General features: G+C 37.9%; 1 protein-coding gene across 10 annotated transcripts in view; it reads right to left on the bottom strand.

Moving 5' to 3' along the window:
* Nucleotides 1-23,880, bottom strand: part of STS (steroid sulfatase) — a 115,280-nt gene that overhangs the window by 17,989 nt on the left and 73,411 nt on the right. For all 10 annotated transcript variants that reach the window (XM_052773848.1, XM_052773844.1, XM_052773843.1 and 7 more), the window contains 2 exons: nucleotides 13,557-13,716; nucleotides 10,853-10,974 (listed from right to left, as the gene is read on the bottom strand). In XM_052773848.1, the coding sequence (XP_052629808.1) occupies nucleotides 10,853-10,974; nucleotides 13,557-13,716 (282 nt within the window). The remainder of the gene's footprint in view (nucleotides 1-10,852; nucleotides 10,975-13,556; nucleotides 13,717-23,880) is intronic.

Consider the following 23,880-nt stretch of genomic DNA (forward strand, 5'->3'; position numbering starts at 1 on the left):
ATAGGCAGGAATTGCATCTTCCCTTAATACAACTTAACCATGTCTAGGACAAAAAAGTAATGGGTGGTTCAAAGCTAAGACCAATGTAGTTGCAACAAATCCCCATTTGCTAGGCTGATTGTTGGGATAATTTGAGAGATGGAGAAGTAAAGAAAGTGCATGAAAGTGCCTCCATGACCAGCTGTAGGAAAAAAAGTGGACCTAGACCCTAGTGGGACTAAAGGATTTGCAGTTCTAAGACACTGTGGCCATGAGGAACTAATGAGTCCTAATTTTAATGTTTTCCACAGCATTCCAGAATTGGAGAAAAATGTATTGAAAAGAAACTCCAGAGAGTGTTGAGATACCATTTTTAGAGAATACGTAATTCTTCACTCAGGTAGATTTATTTACTCACAATGTCTCGTCTAGCATTTCTACCTCATACTTCTGTAGCGCTAGACTCAAAATCTTCATGAGATCATTTACATTTTGCTATTCCCTCTCTCTAATTAACCTCGTGTATATGTATCATGGTAGTGTTTTAGCAGCTCCACCAAATTATTAATTAACAGTGCTGGCTTTTGGAAGATAGAAAGTCTTTAGAGTTTGGAATTGGGGGTGGGGGGACACTTTGTCTGTTCAGAAAAAAAAGAAAAAGGTGTGAATCAAGTCAAACCTTCCAAAATGACAATTCTGTAAGGAAGGGCTAGAGTGGAGAATTACATTTGGTTTGGAATTGGCAGCAGCACAGTGGATCAAGACATTGTTGAGCCCAAACTATAAAGCTTTGCTGGCTAAGTAGTTTTGCTATCAAGGATATGAACTGACGCTAAGGTAACTATAATGCTTTTAGGACTGAGATTCAATCTCCACTTGTCACTGAACAGTACCATATGGATGGATCAGAGCTACAGACTGAAAACCTGCCTGCACAACATCCTACGGCATTGAAGAGAGTCCAGATAATAAAATTAAGTTAATCTTGAAGACTCTACCGAGTCTTGAAGACTCTCCTCTTCTCACTGAGCAAGTGAGATGAGTGAGAAGCTTGCCTCTGTGCTACAATACCATTTAAAAAACTACAGACAGGTAACACGTTGTAAATTAAAAATTAGCACACACTTGGTAATCACAAAATTATCTTATGGATGACTAACATTTACTAATACTAAAAGGGTCAGCCTTTCTTTATTGCACTAGCGCTAATTCTAAGTGCTAAGTTATCATGATCTTTATGGGGTTTTTATGGTCTTGTTGACTTTTAATATTGTGGCTGCGCCATGATTTCTAACTTCCCCCTCCTAGTATGAATGGTAGAAACCTATTTTGCTTTAAAATGCCAATGTTGAAGAGGAGTGAGTGAGTGAGTGAGTGAGTGAGTGAGTGAGTGAGTGAGTCTCTCAAATGTTTGCATTAGAATCCCACATCTAGGAGACCATGGAGTCAATAAAAATAAATTTATTATATTTATTATGCTGCTGAATATGACTGAGCTGCAGCTGAAGAATTATTTTCAATAAATTTTTGGGTAAAACTGAATAAATCTGAAAAATGTCATAAACTGTAGGAACTTGTTCTATACTACTTCACAGACTTTGCATTTCTACTAAGACGTCATTGAAAGAACTATGACAAAAAACTACTAGTGAAATGCAATCTTTCAGTTTCAAAAAGCTTTTAAACAAATCCATCTACAAAATTTCCCTACTAAGAACAACAAAACAAGAAACAAATTTAAAAAGCTGGATTTTTTTCTTCCTTTTAGTTTTAGGAAACTCTGGATGTCTTAACAAAAGAGACATGAAAAATTTAATGCATTATGTGTCCTCTAATAGTTTGAGACCACATAAAAAGCTCTGAAATCAACAGAAAGGTCACTGTTTGTACTGGGATGTGAGCTTTTCTCAGGCTGAGGACATTTATAGTGATTATTGAATAATTCTGGCTGTGTTGTCTTTTCAATGTACTGATCACGACGTACATTTAGACGCAACTACACAGTACAGAGTGCACATCATCCACAGATGCACGCTGGCCTCCAGCATAATACTGTCCAAGTGCACCCACCCTCCAAGCATCCACTGTTTTCTTCTATAATTATTTCTTCTGCCTTTCATGGCACTGTCTTTTATGGCATACTGAGAAGTCACCTTGCTTGTGACAGTCAGGTTTCCAGGGAATTTCTCTAATAAACAAATACTTTATTTTCTAGGAGTAATAGGATGTTAGAGGCTGTGGCACACAGAATACTCTATGTAGGTTGAGCATGCATTAACTACTTCCCTTGAAGAACATTGCCTAAGACAACATATGCCATTTGAATCCATTTTTAAAATTAGGATGAATCAGCGCTATGTTCTGAATGTAACATGTAGAATGCTGCAGGCTCAAATCCAACACTGAACTAAAGATATTTTTGGAAGTGTAATGCTCCAGAAATTGTTAAAGACCCACTTTTTATGTTACTTGGTAAGCTGAAATTAATTATTGAAAGTTGCAGTGCATTTTTACCTACTTTTTTATGTAGTTGTTGTTATTTATATTTGTTTTGACTACTGCTAAATTTATAAATAGATAAAAAATTATCAGACAGTTGTTCTAACTCAGACATTTTTTTCTATTTAAGTGTTAGCTGTGGAGTATACAGAAAAAAAAATCTGTAGATTTTTCTTTTCTACTGTCAGAAGTGCATGACACAATATCTGACAGCAAGCCATTCAAGCTGAAGTTTAAATAATACTGAATTAGCTACTTTAAATGTCTTTGCCTTTATACGATCACTGAAACTTGTCAACCTTTCCCTGTTCACTAAGAACATTACTAATTTAGGTCAGGATATCTTGGATTCAATAGACCACTATGTTATGGTTGCTATTTTTATATGAAGAAAAAGCGCTATGATATGATCACTGAAAGTCTGTGTGTATAATGACAATGTCAAAGGACATTTACCATGGTCTTTCACTGGGGGAAAGGCTCTCTGAGACAAAAGTGTTCCTACCTCAATTTTACTATGACTAAAGAAGTCTATTCTTTCTAGCTATAAAGCGAAAATTTTTGTGACAATAGGCAAATCTTACTCCTTCAAATGTTTATCCTTTCTTTCTTATCCTTTCCCATCTGTTCTTTTCTGAGAAAAGATATGAGGTTGGTACGATAAGATTTGATTAAAAAAAGATATTTCTTTGTAAGAAAACAAAATGTTTCCTTGACAGCAGTTATAGTCACATGGTAGTATTATCTCTCCCTTTGAAGATGCTGTGCAAAAGAAGAAAGTCCTGGATCAAACTTCTATTAAATTTACCTTCCTTTGTATTGTTAAACAATGAAAGCAAGTAACTAACTGCTGGCATTCTCAGAGTCGATGTGAATCCTTACTAATCTGTAACAGCATCCTAAGTCCTTTGTTCACCACAGAGAAGGCAAGTAAACCATAAATGGAAAAAGCTCCTCAGGGAAGCAAGGAAAAGAATAGAAAAAACCTAGGCAAGGGTATGGGTTCTGCCAATGAGTCTACTGGGTATGACAAGCACATTCCACAGTTTACATATGAAGCTACCATAGCATTCATTCACCGTATGGCAAAGAACACAATGAAAAAAACTGTTCTCCTTTTACTAAGAAAGTCACGAGAAAGAGGGTGGAAACCTACTTATGAGGCTTCAGAGAATGTATGAAGTGAAATTTCTTGTTTATATTAAGAAAGTAGAAGCAGTATTAAGAGATGTCTTTAAAATACCAAATATTTAGAGGTATCTCTAATATTTTCTACTTCACAGAAAACAGAACTGCTAATTTACTTTGCGGATGTCTGAATGATTATGTTTCTTAAATGCTCCAAGAGGACTGAACAATAAAGGGCTGGCATTTTCAAATAAAGGTGTATTGTCACCACTAACAATCCAAAATATCTCTCATGTACAAATTAACGCATGTCCATTTGCTAGTGACAACTGCTAGCCTCACCTACTCTCACACTGAGAACTTGACCGTAGAAAAATTAAGCTGGTTTTGTAGAGCTTCATAGAGGTTTCCCAGTTTTTGCTACTTGCCTAGACTCTGTCTCCTGCACTTTCTCTCTCAGGACAATATTGTGTTCACAAGTTAGCGTTCTTTAAGCATATGAATTCGGATTGCAGTTTTTAACTATTGAGACTCAATGTGATATTACCAAAAATGAAGCTAAGAATAGCATTGTAAATAATGCAAGCCGTCTTAATTAATAAGGTAACACTTATTACCTTTTACAGAGCGCATATCATAATCCTCTCGAGAGGTAAGGAAAAGTGCAAGGTACTCCTCTTCTTGCTTTCATTTCTTCAGAAACAGATCTCATTATAATTTCATTTCACAAGAAAGGCTGTAGCTGTCCAAACCAGAAGTTGTTACAAAACGGCCCTTCTGAGCAGATTTTTCCTGCTTTGTCCTCTATTTATTATGACTCCAATGTCTTTAGTCAAACTACACCTGGAGGAACCTTTTAAAAAAACCTCACTATTCTGTAAATTTATCCTACATATCCAGCCTGAAAACTGCAAAACAGAAAATATTCCTCTCTCCTTCTCCTTTTGTTTGTTTTTAACCTGTAACAGCTGAAACTGCACAAAAGGCTAAATGCATGACTGGGAAGATCCCATCATCACTAGCCAAAGAACAAAATACGTCTCATGAAATACTGCAGACAGTTGGATGCTGGAGGACATTGCAACAGCCAGGAGTCAGAATAGCTATGAACTCTGTGAGAAAATAGAAAGAAGCCCTGGTTGGTGAGTTTGAACTACCTTCAGTAATTGCAGTAGATCACAACATACAGCAAACTCAGAATAAGCACTAATTGAAATGTATCCTATTTGTTAAGTCAGGCAAAGTGCAAAATTTCTCTTTAGAGTTTTTCAGTGAACTTCTACTGTCCTTAAAAGTCATTATATTTGCACGATAAGCTAGTTCGGTTCTATTGTCTGGTGTGCTTCAATTTAACTTGCCTTTGCAAGTCTCTTTTTCTTTTGTTTACTGAATGACACTCAGCACTGAATAATGAAATCTATCTTGAAATAGAAAAGGTGAAGTGCTGCTAGTAAAGTCATTCTAGCATTTATCAGAAACATTAGTATATTTTTATTAGAAGTACCAAAATACTGTGAAGATTATTATTTCTTTGTAGTACAGACTGCATTGCATTACATTTCTCAATGTTTATTACACAGGATTACAAGACATTTCCTCATCAAATGAAAATTTTGCACACAATCAGAGGAGTCTGAAAGATGCAGTAGTTCCATTCAACTGTAGATTTGCTCTGTATTTGATGAATTCTCTCCTCATAATTAAGTTGTCATAGCAATGCATTTTTAATAGTACTGATTCATATGCCAGTAATGTTCTGGAAACAGAGCTCTTGATTGATAGTTTTTCAGTACTCAGTTATGCTGAATTGTAACTATAGCAAATACACAAGTACTGGTCTACTTGCACTAGCAGAACACGTGATCAGACTTAAAATAGGCTAAAGCATAATCTGACACACACAACTAACAGAAAGCTACATAAAACTTTGGGTGGCTCAGCTCAAGAAAGTAAAGGCAGATCCTACACCTCCTTTGTTTTAAATGTAAATGTTTAATGATTAAAAAACCCTAAATTATTACACTTTACTAGGCAGAAAGAAAAGTTTTGGTTTTTTCTTCCAAATGTGTTGCTTTCATATATTGGTACTTATACGGTACACCAGGCAGCCCTGGAGAATAAGCATTAATAATGGGAAATCACAGTACTTTGCTGACACTGTTTTAGCATGTCTTCCTCTCTGTATTTTTAACAGATCAATTAAATTACATGTATTTATGAGGTTTCAAAATAACAGGAAATCATACTCCAAGGACCAGGACTGTATGTCTTGGCTGTTTCCAAGGCACTGATAGCAAGTGTCAGCATGCACAAGTCTGTGAGAGCAAGACATGAATAATAAGCAAAGAAAATTGCCTGATATTTCATTTGTTTTTTAATTCAGAATGTGAAGAATAACGTGCATTATTTTTTAGTATCAGGCAAAATGTACGTGAATCAAAGAGAGATGAAGAAAAAAATGGTGTTAGCTTACTGTGGCTGAGAAAGAGAAGGGAAGTAGAAAAGAGACTCTTTTCCTCATGTCTCTCTAGAAAGGATAAGGCTCAAATTTTGAAGTGTTGGTTGAGAAGAGCATTGCGTAGCATGTCCTCTAAATGCTCCTTCAAAGGGCTGATGAAAGGGAAAGTATATTGTGTATGCAATAACTGACCTAAGTAATACATCTTAATGAAGATGTGTATTGATTTGGTTATGAGGAATGCTTAGCCTCTAAATATATAAATGTAAAATGGTAATTGTTCACACTGAAGTTTCTGACCTTCTGTGAATGATGCGAGAAACACACCTGCTTAAGTCAGACTCTAGAAGCTTGCAAGCAAGGGAAAGGTGTGCATGTACTATAAATCTGATATACACTAAATTTACCTGTTTCATATATATAGCCTAAGAGTCAGAAAAAGGGTTTTTGGACTGAAGCACAGTGGAAATCTAACAATGGCAAAGATAAAGTTACTAAGGGAATGGTGGAGTGATGGAGGCAACAAGGGACCAACTTTTGCTTCCCTCTCACCTCCTGGTATATGCGTTTTTCCTTAGGATCAAAGCTAATCCTACACTTTGAGTGTCTAGGTAAAAAAGTGAATATGTAAGCTGAAGCTGACATACAAACTAAGACCTCCCACAAAACAAATAGAGTAAGAAATATGAGAATATATGCATTATTAAGTGCATATATGCAATATATGGACCTTTACCCTTTATTTAGAATGGATTGTACTTTAGTTAATAAATAAATAACATTTTCCTTAACAGTTTTAAGCTTTCCTCTTCTATGAATTTCTGGCTGTTGCTGCTTTGTTCTTCAAAAAGTGCATCTTTAAAATTCATAGAAATTACATGTTTAATGAAGGGATCAGCAGTCTATAATGTAGTCTCAGACTAGTTGGACAATTGGGTCCTTCTAATAAGGGCCCATCACCAGAGCAGTGCAGAAGATGCTGAACATGGCTGGGGTTATTCATTTCATACTATCACTGTTTCTTCCGCTAACCCTCAGGTCTAGTGGGAGGCAGCACTGGTCAGGATTTGGCCCATACGTACAGGCATAATCTGCAGGTAATATGTTATTACACAGTTCCAAAGTAGCTGTTAGTCAACTTTGTTAACTATCTGGGGAACACAGACCAAGAACAACACAGGTCTTTCCTGGTCTAAAAGATCATTTACAGTACACAGAAAGAGACAACTGTTCCTTGACGACATTTTTTTCAAGAATTTCCTGATTCTTCTTAGATAAGGAATATCACCTCTTCAAGACTATCCTTAAGAATATTAAGTATCTGCTTCTGGCGGTCCTCTGTGAATTAAGTGCTATTCTCCTGACTACAGTCATTGCCAAGGTGAAACTAAAAGATGAGGGATCCTACAGTCATTTCTGGATACTGGAAAATGTGTATGCTCATGGAGGAATGTGGTACTTATTTAGGCCATAAAGCATATTTGACATGGAATACATGTAGAGTTAGGAATGGTGATCAGTCTGTACCCAAACCCTGAGGACTTACAGCCTTGTACTGATAATAGTAGCATGCTGAGGTGACGTGAAAGTTGCACAATTTTCCAGCTTTCTAGTCTGTCTTTAATGAACATGGCCTTATTCACTTTCCTGGATCTATTCCTAAGTATAGGGAATGAACTGTTGCTATAGGATACTTCTAATTTAGTTCTTTGCTGCTAGGCAAAAGCTCTGCAACATTTTGAATTAAATGTTTGAAATAATCGCTTCTCCAGAAAAAAAAAAAAGCACATTGCATTATATTTCTGCTTTACTTGTGTTCATTTTCCCATACTAAAATATCACTTAATGATAGCAGATATAGTGACTATGGATGGACCCTGAGATTAGCTGTGAAGAGTGAACCGTGGTGAGAGGCTAGAAGACAATACTCTAACTAGTAATATAATGCACTTTAAACGTAATCGGTTGCTTTATATAGAGCTGCTGAGAGATCAGAAGAAAAACCAACCATACTTGTTTTTCCACATGAATACCCAAAGCAACGCAGATAGCATCAGGTGTGTACATCTGTAATGCAAGTATATTTATACAATAACAACACATGGGAGAGAGATAAACAGGGGCAAACCTTCAGCTGACTGCAACAAATAACTTTATAAATATGATTGCATTGTCTACATGGAAAAGGCACTGTTGAAGATCTGAGACTGGACAAGGAAGAAAGAAGAAAGTGTTGAGCACTCCCAGGGGATTGGTACAAAAGAGAGTAGAGAGGAATATCTGGCTATTGCCTACTCTCACACTATGATGTAGGCTGACAAGGTAGTATATCAAAACCCATTTGTGCTGGTTTTGGCGGGGATAGAGTTATTTTTTTTCATAGTAGCTAGTATGGGGCTATGTTTTGGAATTGTGCTGAAAACAGTGTTGATAATACAGAGATGTTTTCGTTACTGCTGAGCAGTGCTTATACAGTCAAGGCCTTTTCTGCTTCAGCTGACCCCAACTGACCAAAGGAATATTCCAGACCATATGACATCATGCTCAGCATATAAAGCTGGGGGAAGAAGAAGGAAGGGGGGAACGTTCGGAGCGATGGTGTTTGTCTTCCCAAGTAAGTGCTAGGCATGATGGAGCCCTGTTTTCCTGGAGATGGCTGAACACCTGCCTGCCCATGGGAAGTGGGGAATGAATTCCTTGCTTTGCTTTGCTTGCGTGCGTGGCTTTTGCTTTCCCTATGAAACTGTCTTCATCTCAACCTCTGAGTTTTCTCACTTTTACTCCTCCAATTCTCTCCACCATCCCAGTGGGAGGGAGGGAGTGAGCAGCTGTGTGGGGCTTAGTTGCAGGCTCACGTTAAACCATGACAACCTTCCATACAAAAACAGGCCAGTGTTATGAAAATGTTATTGCCGGGTTCTGAGTGGGCTTTCTCTTCTGATTGCCTTGGAGAAAGGATAAAGTGAGAATCACAGTCTACACTGTTGCCCCTCAAATAGGTACAATTGACTAATCCCTCATCATTGCTCCCCTTCATTTCCCACTAAACTCCCCTTCAGTGAACAACAGAGCTGACCCTTTCCTCAGACAAGGGGTACGTCATCTTGTAAAGGTGTATGTTTGAGAAAAACAGTTTCTCTGCCTGCCTGGAGCTCTGTCTGCTCCTCATCATGATGCAGAGTAATTTCATCCCACCTCAGATACAAAATGGTACTAGATAACCACATCTTCCAATTGCTTGGCTCTTCCTTATGACTATCAAATGCAAGATATATAGGCAAAGTAGTGGTAAATAAATGTTGTATGTAACATTTTCCCTTTTCCTAGTTTAAAGTCCAAGACAGGTAAAGAGTCAGCCTACAAATGACCAAGATAAAGTTTCCAACTCATTTTAAGTTTGCACATTAACTACTAAGCAAGTCCTTTCCCAAGGTATTTAAACCAAACAATGCTATACCAAAGCTTGTCTTGGTTCATCATCTTGAAGCTGTAGCACAAGTCGTCACTTTGAGTGTCAACTGAGATGAGAGAAATGTGTGTTTGACTTCATTCAGCACAGAGATTTTTATAGAAAGGGAAATATGCTTTGGTTAATGTGGAAGTTGCTACCAGAAACAGTGAGATGTTAGGTAAAAAGGAACAAATCAGTGGGAAATGCTTTTTTCCTTGGCCTACAAAGTGGAATTATATCATTCATCAAAAGCATGAAAAGGGACCCTGCAATACTGTATTCATTTACTGGATAATTATGACTGACTCAGTGATTCTCCTATACTTTGCTATCCCAATAATAAAAATGGCCAGGCTGACATCACACTTGTGCTGTTATTCAGCAAGCCATCCTATTACCTGTACATTTTCAGGAAGATATAATAGTTAACCCTGACTACTTCATTCTGTAACACAGACTCTCTCTTGGGCAAGTGTCATGGTTTAACCCCAGCCAGCAACTGAGCACCACGCAGCCGCTCGCTCACTCCTCCCCACCCAGTGGGATGGGGGAGAGAATCAGAAAAAAGTAAAACTCATTGGTCAAGATAAAGACAGTTTAATAGGACAGAAAGGAAGAAAATAATAATAATGATAATAATAATAATAAAATAACAATAATAATAATAATAATAAAAGAATTGGAATATACAAAACAAGTGATGCACAATGCAATTGCTCACCACTCGCTGACTGATGCCCAGTCAGTTCCCGAGCAGTCATCTGCCCCCCCCAGGCCAACTCCCCCCAGTTTATATACTGGGCATGACATCACATGGTATGGAATACCCCTTTGGCCAGTTTGGGTCAGCTGTCCTGGCTGTGTCCCCTCCCAACTTCTTGTGCCCCTCCAGCCTTCTTGCTGGCTGGGCATCAGAAGCTGAAAAATCCTTGACTTAGTCTAAACACTGCTTAGCAACAACTGAAAACGTCACTGTGTTACAACATTCTTCTCATACTGAACCCAAAACATAACACTATACCAGCTACTAGAAAGAAAATTAACTCTATCCTAGCCAAAACCAGGACAGCAAGTCTAAAAAAAAAAAGTTTCAGATACCACAGATCTCAGTATTGTATTGATATGTAGCATTAATGCATAGCAAAAAACCTAATGTCGAACAGTAAAATGGTGAATAGGCACATTCTGGCAAAAAGAAAAGTGAAAAAGAAGGATAAAGGCTAGATATTTTAAACAATTTATTTGTTACTATAGCCCAGGGCTTTTTCTTGATTCTTTTCAAGCTGCAATAAAAATTATATGAAATATTTAAAATGTGAACAGGCAAGTATACTTACTGTTTCCTGGATGCCAGCGCACTGCATTTAAATATGCATTACAGTAATGGAAGAGAAATTCATGCTTGGATCTGGTTACTTTTCCTTGAAGTAAGGGCATCAGATCATGTCCATCAATAATTCTGAGTAAGAAAGCATTTCAAAATCAGAAGAATAACCCAAACCTCATTTTACTGAGAAGATATTATAACTCTGCATTTCCAATACTTAAAAAAATAAATCTGAATGGCCACCCCCCGTTGGCCAGTTTGGAGAAAAACCCTCAGGTGCTCTTCCCCTTTGATTTTTACATTATTTAAGGAAACATTAATTTTACATTTTGCCATTAGGAATGGTTGTTTCCTCAACCCATTTTTATATATATATATTTTTTTTTTTTTTTTTCTCCTGAGAAAGTGACCAGTCGTGAATAAATTGCTACAACACAGTCCTCCAGGCATACATGCTCAAGCTGTTTGGGAGTAGTCTGGCCAAAGTAACCCTAAGACAAGAGAAATGTATGTTGTGCTGTTAGCATCCCCAGAAGTAATGGTAAGAACTCTGTCCAGCAAATTATGTATGCCAGAATTTAAGACAGAAGAAGTCATTTCAAAGTTGAAAATGAACTATGTTTAAATATGTGTTTATCAACTACATACACACACAGAAATATATATATATAAAAATTCTCTAAATGCTGCTGGACAATTTTGATCATGCTTTTAAGGAGTCAGTCAATTTACATCAAAATGGAGTTATACAATAAGCAAGGCATTTAAATGTTTCCATAAATTAAGCCTTTGAATTGCTGGAATCAGCTGGCAGGGGAGAAATCACAATCTGCATTTTTGACCTGGTGTGAATTACAAATTTACAAGAAGTTTTATAGGAAATTACATTTTGCTGATATACAGATCAGCAGGCAATTCTTTTTAAAGCATTTTGAGCAACATCTCATAAAAATTTTTTTGAAGCTTTTTAAAAGTTTAAAAATGTCTATGTTAATTTTCATTACCATGTAAAATGCTTTCTCATTAGTGTAACTACTACAAGAGAGGTACTAACTTCACTTTAAGCCATGAGCTACATATGACTATGAAATTCTTGGCAGCAATTGTATGCAACAGCACCATTCTGAGTAGGACTCTTCTTAAAGGATGGACAGGAAAACATCCTGGAATTCCTAAAGCTATGTTGTCCAAAACCTCTGCTTTCTGGGTGCATCCCTGTCTGCGGGGGTTTGTTGAATTAGTCTTTCCAACTTCCAATTTGTCCTGTTTTCTTGCCTGAGTAATGCACTCTTGTCTCACCCCTGCAGGCTTGCTCACTATAAAGCTGAGAGCAGGATAGATGCACGTCTATTGGAGACTTTCTGTTCTACAGCCCGTTGATGAGGAGAAGGGTGTCTCCAGTGCATTCCCACAACTGCTGGTTTCAGGGGGACATACGAGACTTTTCTTCCTGATGACTTGTTTTTCTTCTTTAACTAGGAGCACCTCCCCCTCTCCTTTTTAACCTGCTCCCTCCCAGTGACTGAATCCTAATCATAGTCATTTCCCTTATTTCTCAGGAAGAGTTCAGTGGAGTGATAGGAACCCAGCTGCTGGATCAAAAATGCTTCACGCTAGTCCATGACCTACCATGAAGCAGTAATTATGATATCTAGTCTACACAGAAGAACTAGAGTGGAGCAACTTGCAAGCAGAAGTTACACAAGTATATTGGGATTTCTATCAAAGAGATCAAAATAAACCATCGATGCTTAGTCTTCACTCAAGCAATATGAAAACAAAGTGTGTAAGATCTGCCCACATTAAGAACAATCTGAACTGCTTTGGTTTGACAGTTACTGCTTGTAGGGGATCTCATAGGACCAGCCTGACTAATTTCTCACATCTTACACATGTCCTGCCCTGCCATTTCCTTCAAGCACTCAATGAACCATCATTAGCAGAGTGTCTCTGCTCACCACTGGTTTTCCCCACGTGGATGCTGGGTGCTTTTGTGCTCAAAAGCTGTTTGTGTGTGGTAGATGTGTTCAACGCATAAGTGTATCAGCAGGTTCCTCCAGTTACTGGATTTGGATGGCAACAGAGTTTAGGTGGAGGCACCTTGCCGCTGAGACTGGCTATCTCCTGAACGAGACAAAGCACAGGGATGTAGGAGTGTCAATAAAACATCTTATGAATTTTAGAAGTCCAGTGGGTTTTCTTATCAGGCTGCAAACTCTGTAAGGGATTATTTTCACTAACTTGGTAAAGAACAAAAAAACCTGAGAAAAGTTTAGCTGGCAATCGATGTGTTTTGTTATACTAAGCAGGCAAGGTTGAGCTCATAAAGTTTAAAATAATTTACACTTGCAGTTCCTTTTTCTACCACGTTCACTCATGCAGAACAGAGCCTTTTTTGATACATTCATTTTTGCTTTTAGTAAATAATTCTAGGCCTGATTTGACAGTATGTTGCCCTTGGTGGTATTCTCTTATCTTCTTGTTGCTTGGTGCTTGTTCTGCAAGTTAAGCTGTATTTACATACAACGTTTCTGTAAAATATATCAGTATGTCAATATGAAAAGAGACAACATACTACTGTAAGTAATGACAAAAAAGTGCTTTTAAAATCTAGCTTCTTCTTTTCATTCTCACCTCTATCTTAATAGACATCACCAGAATGTATAAAACACTCATAAGACTTTCTCTAAAACAGAGGTAACTACAGACCATACCTGTCAGAGGGTAACTGTGCCTCTGCAAGTTTGACTACGGTAGGAAATATATCCATGTTACTTGTTGGCTCATCAATATAGGCACCAGCTTGTATCACTCCAGGCCAACGGAGAAGCCCTGGCACACGAATACCTCCTTCCCAGTTCATTGATTTTCCACCTGAAAAATGAAAGTTTTGTTTGCTAAGAAACCACTTTCTTAGAAAAATACACACCCCCCCAAGATTCAATTTCCAAATATTAAACATTCTGTCTAGCTAGAATCTTTTCATTAAATGTATTTATCTTATTTTTAATTTGCTAGGTTTACAATTTCCACCTACAATCAGTATCTTTCTCACAGTAAATCTACTAAAATGTATTAGAGCTTATAAAATGTATTTAGTTTACAAGCAAAATTAAATAACAGCTGTAGGAGATAAAAAGGCACCTTGCAGGAATCTTCATATAGAATTTGGTCTAGATAGTGTGCCACGCAGCTATGTGAAGATATAACCAAAAAACAGGAATCAAAAATAAATTAAGGTATACCTAGATGTCTGAGGTATGAACCCAGAGAGGATATACGGTATTTTATTAAAAATGGTACTTAATGACTTTAGATAGAAGAAAGTACTAACTTAAGTATGTTACTGAATTCTCCAATTCAACGCATTAGGAAGAAATTCGCTACAGTGATGGTAGATCTCAGGATGCCATGAAGACCTTTTTGACTTCTAAAACAACACAGTTGCATCAAAAGCACTATCAGCTGACTGTGTTCAACACAACATTGCAGCCATTTCCTTTGTTTTTACAATATCCATCACTGCCCAGTCCTCCTGACATCTTTGCAGAAGGGCAATGTGTTTATTCTATGACAATATTTCTACCATTACTTAATATAGGATTGACACAACTCTGCATCAAGAGCTATCACAAGTACCATTATTAATATCTTCCACAGTCATGTAACTATGTACAGCACTTCAGGTTGATCTTTGAAATTAATACATCACTTGGAAAAAAATATTTCTGGTAAACAGATGGGGTTTGGATGTAGTTAAGCATGGTCTGGGCCAGGCATTTACAACTAAATTGATATTGTTTTATATAATAGAAATGTCTGAAAGAAGAGGAATTAACTGAATTAAACAGCAATTAAACATCAACTGAATCAAACAGCAATTCATGGTTCAATCTAAACTACTATGAGCCTATTTTTCCTGTATCTCCCTTTTTCAAGTTAAAAAAACCACAAAAGAACAAAGTATTACAACAAAGTACTTCAATAGTTCTGTCTCCTCAGCCTCTTAGACCTTCAAAACACCACTTAGATGCTAATATTTTTGGTGTCGAGCCCAGGCCTTACCATACATGCTGTCTATCTTACCGACTCCTCAATGATCTTTTCTATTTCAGTATTGGGGGGTTCAGAACCCACCTGCTTTTCTACAGGTTTTTCACTGCTCATACAGGTAAGTGGCAACTTCAAGAGAGAAAACTCCTTTGCATAGATCTTTATCCATTATACATATACACACACAGTTTTGTGGCTGAAAAATCTTTAGCTCATGATTCTTTGTTATATCAGATTTTTGCTTATTTTTTTCATGGGCTTTATCAGAATTCATAATATTGAATAGTCAGGGACACATAATTATCTAGTCTGATGTCAGAAAACTTAGACTTGCTCATATCCAACATTACGTCAAGCAACAATCTTAGCTTAAGTTGTTTTTGGAAAGCAGTGCCAAGTTCAGAACTCGACAAGACTGTCTTTTAGAGCAGTCTTAAAAATTTACTCTTGCCACTGCGTCAAATGCAATTCCATTCTCGCGATAAAGCACATGGACACCTATTCTAAAACTGAGGAATGAGATGCATGGATTATTTTTGTTTACATTCTTGTAAAAAAGATGATTTTCAACACAAAAATCTAAAGAAAATGTAGATTTAATTTATAAAGGTGTTATTTGGTGAGGTTTAAAACACTTGTCACCTAGCAGAAGGAAGCGTTCACCCAACAGTATGCTGATCCGTTGTTAATACACTTGGGTCAAGACCAGGTTAGATGTCAATAGACTGTGTGCATCTTCTGTAGAAAAGATTACTCTACCCATGTATAACAGTCATTAAGATTCTAAGTTTGGTGGGGATTATGTGTTACCTAGCAGGAAAGTGTCAAGATTAATATCCTGACTGAACTATGGTTCACAGAAAATCTTGTTGAGGGGGAGTAGTTAAATCTGAATAAAACCACAAGAAAAGTATACAGACATAAAATTACAGATATCCTCAAATTAAGATATTTTCAGTGAACAGTTATGCTAGGGAGATGATTTAGTTCATGAGCCAGATCCTAGTTCTGTGTACACATCACAGCAGCTTGTTGGCTGGACAGTGCAGACAGACAGAAAACTGAGCTGAACTATAACACAGGTAGCTTTAAGTGTGAGGTTTCTTTTATTTCTGTATACCTGTCTGAACCTAGTAACAGCACTAGCTAGATTGGATTGTTTAAATAAATTCTCATTTTACTGTTGCCTCCTGTGTAATCTGAAGACAGAGCAATTTCAAGCTAAGTGGTGAATCCCATTCCCACACATGTTGCAATTCTTAAAACCTCAATATTGGATCACTTTCACAGCTCCTAGGTTCACAGTACAATTTTCCTGAATCACTACAGAACAGGACAGAAAACTTGCACATTACCCAAGCACAAAGGGAGCACTCGGCAAACTCTGCCTCCCTGCTGTGAGGTACAAAAAGCAAAATGGACTCCACAGCAGGGCTATCTCCTCGCTCATGTCTAGGAAGAAGTGACTGCTGTTTTCCTTTCAAAAGACTAATTGGAGCATAATTTTTTGATATCTCTGGAGGTTAGGAATAGCAGGGAACCAGGGCAGGAATTACAGGTCATTGCGGAAGACTGTCTTCTATTATCTATGCTTATGTGGTGTTCATCTTTATTAGAACCGTGTTTACTGACATCACTAGAGTTGCTTAATGCCATTCTATGATTACAAATCCCTTGATATACATTTTCTTTAAAACTCTAGCCGTTAAACATTGTTCAAATTATCTACATTCTTTTTTCCTTAAAAAATAAAACAAGGTTTCACTACTAATGCTTGAAACAGGAACCAAACATCCAAACAGCTAAAATATTAGAAGGAAAATAAAAAATCCACAGAAGGTCATTAATTTAAAATGAAATGTCTGGTTATTTCAGGATCTGACTCATTAGTTTTGTATTTTGCTTGGACTTAACACTGAAACAGAGAAAAGGCAGCAACCTAGTAGTCTGTATGCCTGGCAAAATCTAGGCCGCCTAGCTATATATTATTTTTAAAGTCTTCTAAAAATGTTTTTAAAACAGCATAAAACACCCCGGGCTGTATTTTCATGCTTAGCTATCTATGCTTTCTGAGTAGTTGCACCCTTCAGTGTTATATTGAACAATAGCCTACATTCACCTTTCCTGAAAAATCTGCAGGAGCAGGCGAAGTACAGACATAACTCTCTGCAGTCATCCACAACATGATGTCAAATTTCCATTTTAACCTCATTTCAAATCTTAGCTAAAAGAATATCTCTTTTTCTTCTCCCTGTGGTTTAAACCGACTACTACCTAACTCTGGGAATAGAGCTTTTACAAAGGATGATATATATACAGGAACTCTGTGGTGTATCACTATTAAAATTTTGAATGATGAATGATGAAAACTATTTAAAATAACAGTCTTGGATCACTTGGATCATAACCATACTACCCTTTCCTTCCTTCTTACATTCTTCTACAAACAAAGCTTCCAAAACCAATTTATTCTCTTGCATGATAGAAAAATACAAGGAAATTAATTATTCTACCCATCTATAATGGACTTTATGCTACAAATATTGACGATCAAAACTGGTTACTATTGCTTACCTTATAAAATGATCAAACAACAATTTATTTTCAATGGCAAGCTCACTCTTTATTTTACTGATTTTTAATCTGTTTCATGTACTGCTTTTGTTAGTTTTCAACCTGAGCTATTCTTGTACAGGTGAACGTAACAGACATAGCTCATTTGGACATCTTCTCATCTGACCTTTCTTCCAATCAAATGAAATTGTCTCTCGGGATATTTTCTGTTTCAGTCAAATTAAAAGATGGGTTGATTATTTAAAAATCTGGATCACTAGAGAGAGAATATAAAAATACAGTACATTTGAAAAAAAGGTCAATTCCTGCTCTCATCAAAGTCAAAAGTGAAATTCCAACTAGTATCACTAAATATGCAACAGCATAATTCCTGTCAACTTGATTTCTCTGGGACTTACAGATAGGAAACAGTTTACTAATAGCTTCAAGAAATACTGCTGAATGAACTTATCACTGCAATAGATGAAACTGTACAAAAATAATAAATTTAAATAAAATATTGGATAATTGATTCCTCCAGTCCTTGTTTAGCTCTCACAGACCAGTAGTAGATTTAAATAATCAGGGTGTAAGCCCTTAAGAAACATTATTTTTCATGGATATGAACAAGGTAACTATGAATATACGTATTTCTAAGACGCAAAGCACTTAAAATTAATGTTGTTCAAAAGGCTTGCCATTATCAGTGTTTGACTGCATTTCTGTTAGCAGCAGAACTCATGACCCACTCCAGCAGCATGACAGTAGCCAAGTGCCTGTATGCATTGTGCTAAATGCTTCATAAATACAAAGAAAGACAATGTTTCTAATGTGCAGGTCCAAGGTACAGGCAAAATATATTTATCGACGTATCCAAAAGAGGCTGACAGTAAGAGTATTAAGAGATGCAAGGAGACTCCATAGAAAATCCCATATGTAACAGTGGGATAGATGTCAATGAGTGGTAACGCAGGAGGACTTCTACTGTCTGCGTGTGTACCAGTGAAATAGTATATTGAGAAAAAGTGTGGAGAAAACTTTTTAATGCCTTCGCTGTTTACTGCTATAAAGTATGTAACAGAGAAGACATATTTTATAACATACTGAAGCTAGTTCAAGAAATGAGTCACTAAACAACTAAATAAAAATTACCAAAAAATAATTAGATTCAATATCTCATGGTACCAAAGAAGAATATAATGGCAAATCCTTTAGACCAGTCATCTTAAGCTGCTTGTTTATTCAATGGAGAGAATATTCTATTCATTTACTTATTCTATTCATTTACTTATTCTAAAGTAGAGATCCCAAGTATTTCAAAAAACTAACCTCAAAGTTCCACACTTTTCAACAGAGAAATGTCACAGAACTAAAAAAAAATTGCTGGAAAAATTACATAGAAAGTTTTAAGAAGATACTTCAGTTAAACATAATGGTTTCCATATTTCAATCTGAAAATGTTAACAGGATAAGAAGGACCATAATTTATATGTTATAAGTCATAATAACATATAGGTTATAAATTATACATCAGATACAACTTATATGCTAATATAGGAAAAATCATTTAGAGATCTGGTATGAATGATAAAGAGCTAAATAGGAAAATACATAGAAACAAAGATTTTTCCAAAAAAATGTATCACGAACTGGAAGTTTCCAAAGGAACTAACAGGCCCAAATGACTCAAAGGACCTGTTGGCCCAACAGGTCCACAGGAAGTTTTAGGTTTCTGAGAGAAACTGTTTCTGATCAAAACATTAAGTAGCCAGGAAAAATGCATTATCATGTATGCATCTAGGAGTACGAAGGCCTTGAGTTGTTGGAAAGAAATTCTTACTAAAACAGCTACTATTTTGGTTTTGGGGTTTTTTTTGTTTGTTTTACAGGCTGTATCTAGATTTAAACCTTTGAAAGATCTTTTACAAGGACCTTCAGGAAAAGTTTCTGGAACATTAATCATGGGTTTGGAGACAAAAGGTTGTCATGAATCAAAATCTGACTAACAGGCAGGAAACAAAGATAAAACAAACAGCCTGTGACACTTTGCAAAAAAAGTCAGCAGTAAAGTACCTTGATGCTACTCTGTCTTAAGTCCCTTGCTATTTTAATATATTTACTTCAAATTTGGAAAGGAAGTGAGCTGTGGAATTGAACAATCCACTTATGACACAAAGTATCACAGGTTGATCAAATTCAGAAGAAAAGATAATGGACTTCACACCAAGCTGGATGAACAGGAAACAAGACGCAAGTTCAAATTCTGTAAAAATATTTGCAGTACAATGAACATTAAAGAAAAAATAACTGAACTAGGGTCTATGGTCTTAGTTATTCGTACCATAACCTTCACTGCATACTTAAGAAGAAGGGCCTACGCAAAGGCTAATGCTTAATGCACATCTGTAATCAGTAAGATGAAAAGACAACAGGCAGTCTATAGGATGAAATGGATAATATTAAAAAGTAAGTATATAAACAGGTAGTGATACTTCATGGCAAAACCCAAAAGGCAATATTTGTGAAGTCATTTCAGAAGAATACATCGCACAGTTAAAAATAGTTCACAGAAGAAAATAACAAGAAATTAGGGACAAGGAAAAACTAATCAGTTAAGAACAATGAGAGAGACTGACAAGACAATTCTCTTCTGAATGAGGTATTAAAGGGAAAGAGGCATAATAAAAGTATACAAAACAAAGGTCACCTAGATGAATTATAATAAGTTTTCCCTCCTTTATCCTATTCAATGAGAAAACAGTATTAAACTTCAAGATGTTCCACGAAATTTGCAACTGTCCCATTTCAAAATAGTAAATGAAAGCACCGTGCTCTCATTGCCAAATGATTTAGGCTGTGTTAAGAATTCAGAAAGACTGTTGTGGTTTAAGCCCAGCTGGTAACAAAGCACCACACAGCCGCTCGCTCACTGCTCCCCCCCAGCCCCGATGGGATGAGGAGAAAATATAAAGAAATGCTCATGGGTTGAGACAAGGACAGGGAGGGATCGCTCACCACTTATGGGCACGGGCAAAAGACAGGCTCAACTTGGGGAAGAAACAACATCAATTTCATTTGCCACCAATCAAACCAAAACAAGGACACTGAGAAGTAAAACTCAACCTTTGAACTCCTTCCCCCCATCCCTCCCTCCCGCCCGGCTCAGCCTCACTCCCGGTTCTCTCTCCCTCCTCCCCCCGGCAATGGGGGTTGGGGTCAGCTCGCCACACCTGGTCTCTGCCGCTCCTTCCTCCTCAGGGGGAGGAGGACTCCGCACACTCTTCCTCCACCAACTTCTCCAAGGCGAGTCCTTCCCGCGGGCTGCAGTTCCTCACAAACCTCCCTGGCCTGGGTCCTTTCCGTGGGCCGATCTTCACTCCCAGCCTGCTCCAGCGTGGGCTTTCCCACGGAGTGGCGGCCATCTTGGGGGGCCTCCGCTCCCCCGCTCCCCTCCATGGCTGGGGACACACAGCCTGCCGCCTCACCGCGGGCTGCGGGGGCATCCCCTCCTGCCCCGCTCCTCCTCCCCTCCTTCCTCCCTGACCTCGGTACCCGCAGAGGGGTTCCTCTCCCATCCCAATCCCCGACTCACCGCAGGTTTCCCCTCTTAAATCTGCTCTCCCGTCGCTGAGGGGCTCGGCCTGGGCCAGCGGCGGGTCCGGCTTGGGGCCGGGGAAGCTTCCAGCAGCTTCTCACAGGAGCCGGCCCTGCGGACCCTCACCCCATACCAAAACCCCACCACACAAACCCAAAACAAAGACTCAAAGTGGAATTTCATCTTCATATAATGAAAATTTATATAACTCATGCTAAAACTCTTTGTAGAATCTAAATTGTCAGGATTCACATCTCACACCAAGGTCATAATATCTAGGATTAGGAGGATATCTTAGGGATCTTTATTTACTACACAGCTCCTGCATCTTCCTCCAAGGATTCTGCTCCTGATAACTGTCAGAAAAAGGCCACCAGAAAGAGAGGCTGTGATTTTGATTCATCACTTCAATATTACTATATAATGTCTTCTAAAAAAGGCTACTGAAGAGATGAACCAGACTGTGTTTGACAGCAACTAGTTAAACATTGTGTTAGCTCTGGTCTCTAATTTCAAGGGCTATCCAAATTTACAGTGACTGTTCCACAGTCAGAATCCAGAGTAATAGAACTTTCAAATAGAAATTTCCCCTCTTTGCGTTCAGTCTTGCAGTGCTAGCCTAACTCTCCAAACTCCTCTTAAATTTTATTATTGGGACTCATTTGGTGGGATATCAAGACAAATTAGTGAGTTCAAATTGTGGAGATCTGTTGAGAGCTTTTGATTTTAGGGCAGAACCAATTATTGCTGAGCATACTGCTCCAGCTCTGACAAGAGGGTGAAGTGGTTTGATTCATATTCACATTCATGCAGTGCTGATATATAAAAAGATAAGTAGTGGAGATTGTCTAGCAGAGATAGGGAGAAAGGACGTGCATGTCTCCCAGTTTTGTAAACTACTCATCAGATGAAGCAAATTCCTAGTGCGTGCATACATGAGCACAAGATTGTCCTTTTGCTTTTTTAGGCACATGGTTATATCAGTGCCTGAGACTTAGGGGTTCACAGGTCTCATTTTCATTAAATCTGCCAGAGATGTACAGACCGCTAACACTTTTCATTGTACGTGACTGTTAATATGAATAAATTATTATGTATGAAAATTGCTAATTATACAATTAATTGATCACTTCCACTTCAGCCCTTTTGAAAATTATGCATAATATACCTGTTAAATTAAGGACTGATATGGAGATGGAGAGGGTGGAAGATAAAGCAGAATTCATTGTATTTTAAAATGGTAAAAGTATATTCAACTGATTGCATGGGTCTTTTAATTTCTTTTTATTTTATTAAGAATGTCTCTCATACCATAATTATTGTGTTTCTTATATAGTGATTATTGTCTATCGCATAGTATATTACAACATTTGCCAGCATAGCATAGGTGGTAACTGTAAACCACACGATTCATTTTAAAAATAAGAAGACCCATCACTGCCCAAGTAACCCTATCAGTCAGATTTTTTATTAATTCGGGTAAGATCTATTTCAAATTTTTCTCCATTCTTTAAGTATGAATACAAAATTTTGTAGGAAAGACTCCATTCAATCAAAGTTCCTCAGGAAGGCATTTTCCCTAGTGTATTTGTCTTTTTGTTCCTCCTTGTCATTTATCCTGTATCTTATGTCTGGCATTCTAGAAAGCAAGTATTTTTTAGACCTTCTAAAGCACCTCAGGCTGTGCCTACAGCTACAGATATGTAACCATATGGTTCCTTAATTACTTAAATCACTATGCAAGGCCTATGTGCTAACGTTCAAGATACTTTTCACTCTGGTGTTAGCCCAAGGGGACCCATCTGATAGTTTGTAACCTCATGACTTCGGCATTGCTTGTTTCGCTTGCATAGCATTTCCTTTGCAGCTCTCTTAAAATATAAGGGTAATTTCTCAGACAGATACCTACTGACTAAAAACTGTGGAGTCTTCTCGCTTGAAAACCTCACTGTATTGTTATTGCTTACTGTATATGTCTATCTTTCTTCCTTTTTGCAGTTTTGCAGATGATACAAAACTGGGAGAAGTAGCTGATCCACTGATGGTTGTGCTACCTTCCAGAGGGACCTCCACAGGCTGGAGAAATGGGCCAAAAGGAACCTCATGAAGTTCAGCAAAGGGCAATACCAAGTCCTGCATCTGCAGAGGAAAAACCTCTAGCACCAGCAAAGACTGGGGGCTGACCGGCTAGAAGGCAGCTCTGCAGAGAAGGACCTAGGGGTCCTGGTGGACAACTAGCTGAACGTGAGCCAGCAACGTGCCCTTGTGGCAAGGAAGGCCAACATCAGCCTGGGCTGCATTAGGAAGAACGTTTCCAGCAAGTCGAGGGAGGTAATCCTTATCCTCTGCTCAGCACTGGTAAGACACAGTAAGTGCTGGGTCCAAGGGCAGAGCTCCCCAGTACAAGACAGACATAGGCATACTGGAGTGAGTTCAAAGGAGGGCCGTGAAAATGACTAAGCAGTTGGAGCATTTGACATAGGAGGAGAGGCCGAGAGAGCTGGGACTGTTCAGCGTGGAGAAGAGAAGGCTCAGTGGGATCTTACCCGTCTGTATGGATACATGGATCTACCTGAGTAAAAGGAACAGAGCCAGGCTCTTCTCAGTGGTGCCCACTGACAGGACAAGAGGCAATGGGCACAAACTGAAATGCAGAAAATCCCATTTAAACATAAGAAAAAGCTTTTTTTACAGTGAGTGAGATCAAACACTGGAGCAAGTTGCCCAAAGAGGCTGTGGAGTCTCCACCATTGTAGATTTTCACAACTTGACTGGACACAGACTGGACACAGCCCTGAGCAACCTGCTCTAGCTGACCCTGCTCTGCAGGGGCTAGG

Source organism: Harpia harpyja, chromosome 22, assembly GCF_026419915.1.
Source record: "Harpia harpyja isolate bHarHar1 chromosome 22, bHarHar1 primary haplotype, whole genome shotgun sequence".
Classification (NCBI taxonomy): domain Eukaryota; kingdom Metazoa; phylum Chordata; class Aves; order Accipitriformes; family Accipitridae; genus Harpia; species Harpia harpyja.